The 12,011-nt window shown below is 39.5% G+C and overlaps 2 protein-coding genes across 3 annotated transcripts; one reads left to right on the forward strand and one right to left on the reverse strand.

Moving 5' to 3' along the window:
• Positions 1–349: 349 nt before the first annotated feature.
• hgsnat (heparan-alpha-glucosaminide N-acetyltransferase) lies at positions 350–9,367 on the reverse strand. 2 transcript variants are annotated; one of them, XM_041036998.1, is made up of 18 exons: positions 9,175–9,367; positions 8,186–8,301; positions 7,873–8,009; positions 7,531–7,649; positions 7,316–7,385; positions 6,905–6,974; positions 6,302–6,405; positions 5,888–5,964; positions 5,743–5,773; positions 5,098–5,258; positions 4,826–4,941; positions 4,528–4,649; positions 3,994–4,120; positions 3,758–3,844; positions 3,529–3,606; positions 3,280–3,350; positions 2,584–2,696; positions 350–2,245 (listed from the first exon to the last, which is right to left on the reverse strand). In XM_041036998.1, the coding sequence occupies exons 1-18, from the start codon at positions 9,338–9,340 to the stop codon at positions 2,064–2,066; spliced, it is 1,947 nt and encodes a 648-aa protein (XP_040892932.1). In that variant the 5' UTR covers positions 9,341–9,367; the 3' UTR covers positions 350–2,063. The 2 variants fall into 2 exon arrangements, with proteins under 2 accessions (XP_040892932.1, XP_040892933.1); XM_041036999.1 differs by lacking the exon at positions 9,175–9,367 and adding an exon at positions 8,646–8,787.
• Positions 9,368–9,871: 504 nt separating this feature from the next.
• Positions 9,872–11,909, forward strand: LOC121181024 (dynactin subunit 6-like). Its single transcript, XM_041036781.1, has 7 exons — positions 9,872–9,992; positions 10,185–10,249; positions 10,413–10,518; positions 10,656–10,741; positions 10,858–10,905; positions 11,052–11,194; positions 11,566–11,909. Exons 1-7 carry the CDS (start codon positions 9,964–9,966, stop codon positions 11,656–11,658), a joined length of 570 nt encoding a protein of 189 aa, XP_040892715.1. The 5' UTR covers positions 9,872–9,963; the 3' UTR covers positions 11,659–11,909.
• The last annotated feature ends 102 nt before the right edge of the window (positions 11,910–12,011 follow it).

Genomic DNA, 12,011 nt, shown 5'->3' on the forward strand with positions numbered 1-12,011 from the left:
AGACCAATCATATCGCGAGATGAAGAGGCACCCTCACAACTTGCCTTTTTTTTCTCAAGGCAGCCGCACTGTAACTCGATTCCCACGCCTTATTGAGTAATAAAGCAAACTACACCTCTCTGCCTTTAAACTGATAGAAGCGATATTAGCATTACATGAATTGTAAAACTGGGAAAACACAATCTTACATAAAATCTTCACACGGCGTTTATGAGACTAACAATTATTATTCTTAGAGTGACTTAAATGACTGTCCCCTTTTTCACAAGGATGAAAAACCAGATCAGAAACAATTATTGACCACATCAGAACAGCCTTACAACAAAACTCACTCTCAAACAAAAGCAGCAATATTTTGGAATAAGATTTATTGCATAAACTTACTGTATTTTCAAATTGTGAATATAAAAATTAAAAAAAAAGAAAGGTATAAAAGTCAGAAAAAAATAATTCCTTCAGTTAACACAGTACTAGATTAGCAGTTATCCAAAAACTTCTCTCAGCATTTAGATACATACTGAACATATGGTTTTGCGAAATCTGTTGATGAATTATATTAACTGTCGATCTCAGAATGGGGCACATTTATAGAGTATTGTAGGAGTAAAGACAACACAGGTTTATGGTGAGATAAAACATCAAATATACACTCAGTTGGCAGAGTGTTGGAAAATTTGGCTAAAACAAATGCAGTCTAACAGTCCTGCAATAAATCCTACTTTCATGATGGTTATAATGTTATAATGCTTCAGTTTGTAATGCTGAACTGAATTGCACTGTACAAACAGGTGTTTCTATTAATTTGTCCATACCATTTATATCACATATCAGGACTTGCATTACACTGCATTAGTTTTAGCTAAGTGTAGCTAGTAAACTTACAACTTAGTGTGTACTGTACATGGCCAACATACAGTAGGTCTTCTAATTCATAACATGTTTCACACAATGTGGAAAACTCAATACTCAAAAATACAAAAGTTTGGGCAAGATTAAGACAAATCATTTCTGCCAATGCAAACATAAAAATGTGCATGTGTACTAAAACAAAACAAAAAAACGACAGTTCGGTGACTGTTTTTGCCAAACCTCATCAAATGGGTACACACATGCATTTAACCAAAATGCAAAACAAGCAATCCCCAGTGGGGTTCAACATCATCTGACATGCCCTCCTTCACTTCCCCTCAGCATTTGGTAACACGCACCATCATATATCACGCCACTGGACTCTTGCTGGGTGAGCGAGTGAGGGTTGGGAGGGAACAGATGATTGCAAATGGAAAACACTCACACTTGAACCGGGCTACTAACTGATGACAATAAACGATTCAATCTACGCAGATCACTGACAAATGAAATACTGCAGATGTTGAACTTTCTTATTTTAAAAACCGCAACACACTGTTTCTCCTTTGTTTAAATATCACTTCCACCTTCTGTTGTACAGTGGAATTGATGAAAGATCACAGCGCTTTCTTGGTAGCCTTTTCTTTCGAGTGTACATCATTTACTGTCTCCTTCCGCTCTTGAAGAGTCCGTCTCACAAACCCACTTCAGCTTTCAGGGTAACACAGCAGTAATTTAGATGGCAGCAGGGATTCTCCCAAGGGGAAGTCAACAGGGGTTTGTTAAACCATTACTGCAACATCCTGCTGCTGTAATCTCACAACATGAGGAATGAAAACCTGCAAATACAAGGCAAAAAGAAGATTAACAATGTCGGCCTTCGTAGTTCTCAAATTCTTAAACTGTTCTTGGACCAGTTCTTCCTGAGTCAGTTAAGATATCGGGCAGGGATCAGCTGCTTCATATCCTTGGAAAAAAAAAGTCTTTAAACATTTATGGGCCTATAAAGTAGTGACTATCAAAAAAAGAGTGCTGTTTGAAAGAAGAAACCCATGTATGTTCAGAGACAGACACCATCATAGTTTTGACCAAACAAATCAGTATCCCGTTTTACACTTTCCAAATGTTTTCAGATTATAACTCCAGCAATTCTGATGTAAACAATGTCCTCCACTATTATTGTCTGAGGGCCCCTTCATCTGGGGACTCCACTTCTAAATTTTCCAGAAAATCTTCTTTCTGTAGAGCACATAGGAGATGAACACCCAACAGGAAGTAGCCACAAGGTTCTGGGTGAGGTGTTCAGCATGGGACTGGCTGTTTGCCATGCGCCAACGGAAGGGGAAGTACTCCTCAAACACTTCATGGCCCACATAAACAAGGATGGAGTTCATGCCTGCAATCACACACACATGCAGGTGAGAGAAGAGCAAAGGTCATGGTGATTACAGAGAAATTCACACAGAATTTACAATTTGTACATTCAGTAGACTTTATTTCTCAGTACCGAACAGAGACAGATGGTTTTGTGGACCTACTTATCTTGCAAGTACCAATATTAAACTACATTTTTCACAAACCCTGACCTCTACATTCATATCAAACTCCGTTAAAAACCGTCTTCATTTAGACAATCAAAGCTTGTCTTGGTGAGAATTTGGTTTAAAGGTCAAAAATTCACATTCCTGAAACTGTCCACTAATCGGGCTCGTTATGTCTGATAACAGTGCTCACCAGGGTAGTAGAAAGGGGCTCCTGACCACCACTTCTTCACATCCACTGTGTAGTAGATCATCACTAGCAGCACAAAGGCAAAACAGGCCAGTGTTGTCACATAGGACAGAGACCTAGAAGTCAAAGGGACAGGTGTCTTTTAGTGAAAATATGCATTTATCAAGGATTTCCCTATAGGTTTGGGCAGTTTTCCTTTGTCTGGAGATCTTCTATAATTTCTCTCTGGTCTGTGTTCACAAAGCTACTTTCATACAACACACAACAACTCAGCACCTGCAATTTAAAGCAGATTATTCACAGTGGCTTGTGCTAAAAGTAAACAACGTCTGACTGTGCTAAGCAACACAGTGGAATGGCTCAGTGTACAGCTTGGCCTTGAGCTTAAAATTTAACCTAGTTACACTCTTGGACTACATTTCCTGATGAAATACTTGTGTGTTCAATATTTGGCAGCAGACAGATGGCTAGCTAGGAATGAAAAGCAGATATGGAAAACCTGGATAAATAGCATATTTTTAAACCTTTGAAAATGAAGTGAGGAAAGAATGGACTACCAAATGTAAGCACTACAGGTAAAAAAGTAAAATCCTCCATAGTCTTTCCAGCAAACTCCTAAAAAAAATTCTGTCAACAGCAGTGAAAAAAGCAACTGAGCAAACTGTGTTCCATCTGAAAGTGCATAAAAGCAAACTTTACCATAGGTTCTTGTTGACAGGAATGAAGCCCTGGTCTGTGGAACACTTGGTCAGAACTGCTGATATGGCTCCCTGTGTGTTACAAGAGGCTTTATTATTTAATCAAGAGGAGGAAATGGTTTTTGTTAAAAATCAAACACAATGTGACTGATGCACTACTTTGCAATGTCAGAAGCAACGACAAACTGATATACAAGAGTACAGATATAGTAGAAGTACAAGATGTGATACAGCAGGTTCGTGTGCTTACCAAGAAGAGACCCCATATAAGAAATCTCGACATTATGCTTCTGTGGAAATCTCTGTAGTGTAAGATTATTTTTCCTGCCTGTAAAAATGAGAAAAAACAACATTTAAAACTACAAATTGATTCCCTTTGGCTTTTCTATTCTTATTATTATCAAAACTGAAATCAGAAAAATGAATACAAGCAAGAGATAAAAAAGAAAGACAGAATCAGACAAACACACATTACAAACCTGTAATCCCAGAAAAGCCATGAGGACAGAGTTGATGCTGCCAAGAACACCTTCTGGATCATACGGCATGCGAGCTGCATAAATCACCTTAATTAAAATGGAAACAGAAGTGAATTTTTGAAAATCATACTGATGTTCTGAGCGGTAAACCTGATAAGCAAGCTAAAGCTTAACATCCCAAGTTATAAAAATATTGAATGTGTCTGCTGTCAGTATGCAGTTTGCTGGTTACTAACCCGTGACGAGGGAGTCTGGTAGATGTGTTTCTCTCCCAGCAGCCAACGGTCAATGAAACCGGCCGCTCCACCGGTGCAGTTAGCATACAGGCCCATGTCCCCAATCCCGCCTGGACCCAGGTAGCCTCTGTTCAAAAGTGTGTGTGTGTGTGTGTGGGGAGGGGGGGGTCAGTATTATTCATGAAGGTTAAAGGCTATCAAGGGCAAGGCGGAAGTTTACAATTTGCTTGTCAATTATTTTATCAATTCCTTAATAATACATTAAGACAATCTATATACAGATTTCAATGTTGAATTTAATTGCACTCTAGTTTCATCATTCTTGAGTAAAAGCAAATAATTTAACATTTCAGTTATGTCAAATGTTGACACCAGACACCAGTAAAGTGAGACACATGAGACACATACAAAAAGACCAAGAAACACATGAAACAAATACTCATCAGAGGTGGACAAAAGCGTGTAGCATGCTGAGCATTTCCCTTCTCACATGGATACAAAAAGACACACACAAACATGCCCTGTTTGACTCACGTTGGACAATCTGGCACAGGAAGCTGGAAAGTGAGGTACAGCCAGATAATTTCTAAGAAAAGCACACACAGCCAAGCTGGCCAGTACAGCAAGATGTCAAGGCCAGGGGACCACCAAGCACCCTGGAAAACACAGACAGTAAGTAAAAAAGAGACTACTGTCAGAATATCAGAATGAATTTGTGCTTTCATGTCTCCACTGTAGATATGGACATTTGGACATTTGAGGGGACTCTTGTACCTGTGGAGCACTAAACTGAAACTTAAAGAATGAGAGTAAAATGGAGCTGTTGGCTGACCTGGGTAAGGATGTCAAGGTGACCTCTCGCCACCAACAGATCCAGGCAGGCTACAACCAGGTACGACCAGGCCAGGCGCTGCAGCACACCTGGGATTCGCAAGTTGTCCCAAGATACTGTGGAGTGGATGAGGATGGAGTGTGAACACACAGGAAGGAAGGAAAGAAAGGAAGAAATAACCACACAAGTCCACAAGAACATGGTCTAATAATAATCTGCATAAATTGTTTGGGATATTATAGTCAGCATCAAAGAAGCGTATTTATACTCACATGGTCCCTGGCAGTAGTTTGGGTTGATAATGAAGACACCAATGATGAAGAGCTGCAGGCTCCTCCACACAACTTTCCTCAGCAGTGACCAGCGGGTCAAGCCTGCACGCAGCAGGGAGTTGATCGACAGTGCAATGGATGTTCCCATTATAAACACAAACCTGGTGGAGAGGGGAAAAAAAAAGTGTGAGAGAATGAGACCAAAAGAGGAGTATGATTTTTCTTTGTTTGTTAGTTTTCAGTGACAGAAGAAATTTTAGTTTGGGGACCATTTTCAAATCCAGATACCATGAAGAAAGTTCAATCCTTTATTGCAAGTACTAAAAACACTTAAAGGAGGCAATGAATCCTGCAATTAAGTTGTAATAAATGGAAAATGTATTGCACCTGTATTAAATGTGCGAATTCCACAATGTAACTGGGATAGGATTGAATGAGGCTGTGGGTCTGGCACTCTTTTAATACACACATTTTGTGCCACTATTGTTTCATAAAATAACACTATAATTATATATTTACTTTGATGTGTGAGTGGAGGAGTAGAATATATAAATAACTGTCTGGTTCTAGAGTGGGGTAAACTAATTCGCAGACCTAAGACATGCTAGAGAAAATCTGTAAAATAAAAATATGAAGTGAGCTTACCAGGGGAAGACTAGGTCTGCAACAGTAAGACCTGTTAGGAGACAGAAGAGGAACAGAGGGTTCAAAATCAAATACAATACCAAGGCAGGTTAGAAAGATCTGTGAATAATAAGTGACATGGTAAAAAGAACCAGTTGGGGCTCACCATTCCAGCTTTCGTGTCTAAAGAACCAGTACCGTCCCCCTCCATAGTTCACAAACACCATAACAACTAAGGAAATACTGACAAGAAACAGAGAAAATGTAACATTACTGAAAACCATTGAGCGTTAGGGGCAAAAGAGTACAGAAATACAGCTACTGTAAGTGGTTCACTTTGGAATTAAAAAAAATCCCTTGAAACAAATAGTACAACTTCACAGCATTGGATCTGGATGTTAGTATTATTAGTAGGGTCTCATTATTGACTGACAGTTCCGGTGACAGCTGCCAAAATGTCACACTGCAGTTAGAATCACATGATACAGTGAAATCACAGACCAGATCAGACCAAGTGGCAATTCAGATAATGTAATTCTTTGAGTAAGATGAGCTGCAAGGTTAAGGGGCGGGGGGCTACCCTCTGAATGTGTCCAGAGATCGCAGCCTCTTGCTGGGGCTGGATGGGGGAGGAAGGATGTTGTCAGTAAGTGGTGTCACGGTCCTGCTGGGGGAGCCCAGTTCCTGGAAGGTGAAAGTAAAGTTAAATATTAACATTACTGTGTTGGAATTGGAAGGGTACATACTTATGCACAGAGCCATACATACTGGTTAAAACCATTTCCCTGAGGGCTTGAAAATGATTAAAGAACATTTCCAGAAAAAAGTCTGCAACTGAAATCGAGCAACTATTCAATATATTTGATTTGAAAGAGTAATGAAATCTCTGTAAAAAAAGGTTGTAAACCTCTGCACTAAAATCTTTAATTTTTTATTGAGTCAACAGCCCCAGCAAGCCATGTGAGCCACCTTGCCTAAGGATGCAGGATATATTATTTTAAATATTTCAATCATACATGTGTAACATTTTCCAAAACAAACGTCCAAAGTGCTTTTCAATGCAAAATGAAAAAATATAGGGTATCAAGACATCACTCAGTTTAAAATATACCAACAAATACGGTGTACTGGTCAAACCATAACGATTAAGTGGTGTAATTAAAATTTGCCCCGTAAAACTCACAGAGTTGATGAGCCTCTCTGTCTCCATGTTGCTGCCAATTCGGAGGAGGATACTCTTCACTACATCAAGCCTGGACAAGAAATAACCATTCAGGTTAGGAGTAATTCTATAATACGCACAATCGCAAGATGCAATTCACAGTTCAAACACAAATATACAGCAGCAGTGGCTCTCTGTGCTTAGCAGTGATCTTTATTTACACAAAATAATATTATGCCACCGCACCACAAATAAATGCCTCACGCATTATTCAAATCTAATGACATTCATTTAATATATCATTATTAGATTTGATTGTGATTGTGTATGTATTCTGTAGATTCTCTAATCAGTACAAAAGTCATCACCACTTCTTTTAGGAATTTATTGCATAAATAGAGAACAACAAAAAAAAAAAATAAAATGACATACCCTAATAATCTTCTTCCAATAGCAGACACCAGGGCCAGTCCAGCAAAGATAAGAAAAGCTACCAGTATCGCTGTGAAAAGAGTGGGACATCAATTAAATGTAGTGTGTAGTCTGTACAGGGAGGAGGGGGTGAATATAGCATCAGCCGCTCATACGATGTAAAATATGTCAGTGTCACACAAGTTTATGAATGCATTTATTTATGTGAGACTCACGTATGTAGCTGTTGACGGGGTCTGCATCAGTCACTACAGAGCAGTTGACCACTGAGGAGTCATTCAGATTTTTCACCCACAGAGAGTAGTTTCCATGCTCCCCAAAGTGGAATGGAACCCTGAGAATTAAAGACGATTATGCTAACCACCTTGCAAACCAGTCAAACTGATCAACATATATATGCACAGAGTCTCATATAAATATAAATATTAAAAAATATGACACTTAAAGATTGAACTGCATTGTAATATACATATACATATATACATATACATATGTATACATATTAATGTATTACCAGTTCTGGTGTATGGGAAACATTTCTGCATTATTTAACTTACGTGCACAGCTCCAGGTTGACAGGAGTGCTGTTGAGTTGTAGCTTAATTTCATGCTGTGTGCTCACAACAAAGGCAACTGAACTGGGCTGGCCAGGACTGGGTGCCGCCGGTACCACCCCTAGCTGCTGGTACAAACACTAGCACACAAGGAAACAAGGGTCCAGATCAGAACACCATCGTCCACCTCTTTTTGAAATAAGGCCCACACTTGGGTCAGACACCACTTTCCCAGAAGAGAATGGCTAAGTGGTGTCAGACACTGTACATCCACAGAATCAACGGGAGGAGAATAATTTGGTGTGTGCGAGCCTACCTGGTAGCAGCGCTCTGACATCCAGGACACCACCACCTCAGTGTCCAGCTCATTGCTGACTGTCAACAATGCCTCGTCCATCTTCAGGTCTCTGTGCTTATGATGCGAAAAGCCAGCTGGAAAAAGAAACAGCAGCACACATTTTGAAGATCAAATTCCATTTGCTTTACAGAAAGAGAAAAACATGCAGAAGATGCTACAGCTTACAATGTGTCTGTAGCTGACCACACCCAACTGTGAAGCCTCTGTTCTCTGAACAGACGTTCTGAACATTATTTCAACAATTAGAAACCCTTAACATTATGTTACAGAATGAACAAAAAGCACACGTACATGCGTAAAATAATTCCTACTTTCATAACTCCATGTTGACATAGATATTATGTAAGAGAGAGATAATCATACTATGAAGGCTGCGCTTTAAAGATTACAGCTGTGCAACCAGCTTTCAGTAACTTACCTTAAACCTATGATTCACTGCTACAGTTATGGACGACAAAGCTACTCCATACCGAAGTGTGTAGTAGGTAGATGGTTAGTCAAAGCGAATAAAACTGTCCGACCTGACTGTAGGCTAGAGCCCGCCAGCTACCACTGCTGCCTTGAAGAGGAAAGCATGTGAGAGGGCTGAAGTTATGGCTGCAGAGCCCCATGGTCACATGCTGAATTAATCCGTAAAATACCCCCAGGAGGGAAGTTCAAACGACTGGGACTCATTCTTGCATTGCTGTTTTCTCCAGCTGCTGCCAGTCTACAGTTAGCTCCGACCTAACAGATATTATGGCTTAATAGTTAAATACTTAAACAACATATCTATCGAGGCGAATCTTCAGACGTTTGACCAAATTCACCGTAATTGCTGCAATGTAATTTAAACAAACATGGGAGTTGGTGCAGTTTTGTTTCTTGACATTAGGTCACTAGCTAGGTTGCTAACTATCTAGCACTATCTTGTTAGTTTTCACTTGTCAACAGTTCTGGGTACTTACAGGTAGATATTTCAGCTGTCAGTGGTGCCACGCAAACGGCTACAACTAGAGCAATGGCAGCGAGGGAAAACATATATTTCTCTGGTTGTGTCATTTCTTTCTGCCTTGACTGTTTCACCCCTACGACTGTGTTTTTCGAGTTTCTCTTTTGTTTCCTTTTTGCCATAATATATTCCACTTCCGACTCTTCCTTGTTTTGACATTGTAGTGGGAGCGAGAAGGGACAAAGTACACCATTAACGATACCTGTTCGTTGCCCTCAACGCGTCACTACACACTGCACTCCGCAGAGGATTGGCAGATAGGTGGACAGAAATTAAGCAAATGTTGGATTTACACGTTGGTTTTTCGCCTCACACAAGCATTTTAAGTTTCCTGATAAACAAACAGATATCTGTGGGATCACGAAAATACCAGTGAAGGGTACAACTAATGCTAACGTTATAATGAAACCGAATCACTGCAGCATAAAGTGCCGAAGCCATGAATGGGGGGGGGTATATTGTCTGTTGCTATGGTAATATCTAGTCTTTCAACCAAACCACAGGCTATGTAAAGTGAAAGTGTCTATTTCTGATCATTTTTACAGACTAGGGAAGTTTTTCAAATGAGATAAATTGTTCTCGGTTACCATCTTTAACCAAATAACATTAGAAATCATGCTGCAGTCATCAAAGCCATCTTTTTTTAATTATAGAATGGCGCATGCGCATACGCTGTAATAGTAAGGATTCCAAATCGACTATCGAGTGATTCAACGGCGCCTCCCATCGGACTTCATCCACCACAATGGCAGATAAACAAAATGCTCAGAAAAGGTAATGTAAACATGAACCCGTACGTGAGGTTTAACAGCTTAGTTAAATGTTAATAGTATCAAATTATGACGACTAAATAGCCAAAATGAAGTTACCATGCACCTAGTTTAGACACCTTAGCGAAGTGGCTAACTAGCAGCTTTTGCTAACATTTCCACATCTTTTTCTCGCTGTTTTTCTTTTGTTTTGCAGTGTCAAAATAGCCGCTGGAGCCGTAGTTTGTGTTGAAAGTGAAATCAGGGGAGATGTCACCATAGGTAAGATATTTCGTTTTTCGACACTGGCTAGTAAATACTGCTGAGTTGAGAAAATCTGCATATTTCTTTAATACTTTTTAAGCGGATCAGACCCTCAGCGAATTCTGTAAGTGTACTTACTATGTGTGTGAATCAACTATACTTTTATACCATATTTCCCCAGGGCCCAGGACAGTGGTCCACCCAAAAGCTCGCATTATTGCTGAGGCGGGACCCATAGTGATTGGAGAAGGCAATTTGATCGAGGAGCAAGCTCTGATTATCAATGGGTAATGTATGATTCCACATGTACCTAATTGTATATCATATAATCACTGTCTTACCTGTCTTTGCGTAGGCACTGTCTCTGTTTTGTAATCGCCCTTACTTGCATAATATCTACAAAGTGGTTTGTTCTACCCTTCAGTTACCCAGAAAACATCACACCAGATTCTGAGGTGGAACCAAAGACAATGACCATTGGCATCAACAATGTATTTGAAGTTGGCTGTGGTATCCTTTTCACTAGCTTGAAAAGTCTTATTCTATAAGTGAAGTGTTTTCATGTTTTAACACTGATGATTCTTATCTACCAAGGCTACTATTTTGCCTTAATGGACAACTCACAGTATCACAAGCTCTGAAAATTGGGGACAACAATGTGATAGAATCTAAAGGTGGGATGTTTGCGTCTTTGTGTGGCTCCCAGTGTGTGTTTGTGTAGAGATGTTAGGAAGTGAAACCCACATCTGCAGAGGAAACTGGAGCATTTAGATGAACGCAGTGACTAACTGTATCAAATATCACCTATGTTGTCTTCTAGCTGACGTTGGTAGAAATGTGATCCTCACCAGTGGCTGCATCATTGGAGCCTTCTGTCAGGTCAACACGTGTGAGGTCATACCTGAGAACACGGTCATCTACGGCTCTGGGTGTATGAGACGGGTTCAGACAGAGAGACCACAGGTATGGACATGTTTTGCGATGTTTTGGGGTGTAAATGCATACCCCAGGCTTGTGATTAGAATTAGAATCGCAAAACCAAAAGCATTCCATCACAATTTATGGGTTTGGGTCTGTGAAGTGTTGATTTAACTCTGTGGTTAATGGTGGTTGTAATTTGTGATGGTGTTTTAGTAGATGGTAGCGTATTTGTGTAGGTTTTAGTGCTACTGTATCCACCTCGTATGGGATTTGTATAGGCAGGCAGCATCTGTTTAATGATTCTGGGCACTTCACAAATAAAACAAAACAACAAAACAACAAAACGCCTAGTAGTCGCCTACACCTCTGTGTATTTTGTGTATTAAAACATTTTTTTGTTGTTGTCTTTCTAGCCGCAGACTCTTCAGCTGGACTTTCTGATGAAGATTTTGCCAAACTACCACCATTTAAAGAAAACTGTCAAAGCAGGCCACACTACTAGCTAAAATTTAGCTTTAAAATTTTTTAAGTTGAACTATAAATGGCTAGCAAACCCCGTATTTAATTAGATCTGGCTGGAAGGAAGCATGAATGTATATAATACTATAATCTGTACCTAAGTTCATCAGTAATTTTTCTCACTGATTCATATTTTCTACTCTAACCACAACAGATGAAGCATTTCATCTTTATCTCGCTGTGCTGATGTACTGTTTTCTATGATTAATTAAATAACTTCAAAAATGCTAAACAGTTATCTGTGATTTCAGCTCAAGTTTTCTAATATTGCAGTAAGATTACACATGTATTCACAAAATGTTTTTAGTGTATATCCACATTTTGAAAATGGGTTTAAAAT

This window comes from Toxotes jaculatrix, chromosome 4, assembly GCF_017976425.1.
Source record: "Toxotes jaculatrix isolate fToxJac2 chromosome 4, fToxJac2.pri, whole genome shotgun sequence".
Lineage (NCBI taxonomy): Eukaryota > Metazoa > Chordata > Actinopteri > Toxotidae > Toxotes > Toxotes jaculatrix.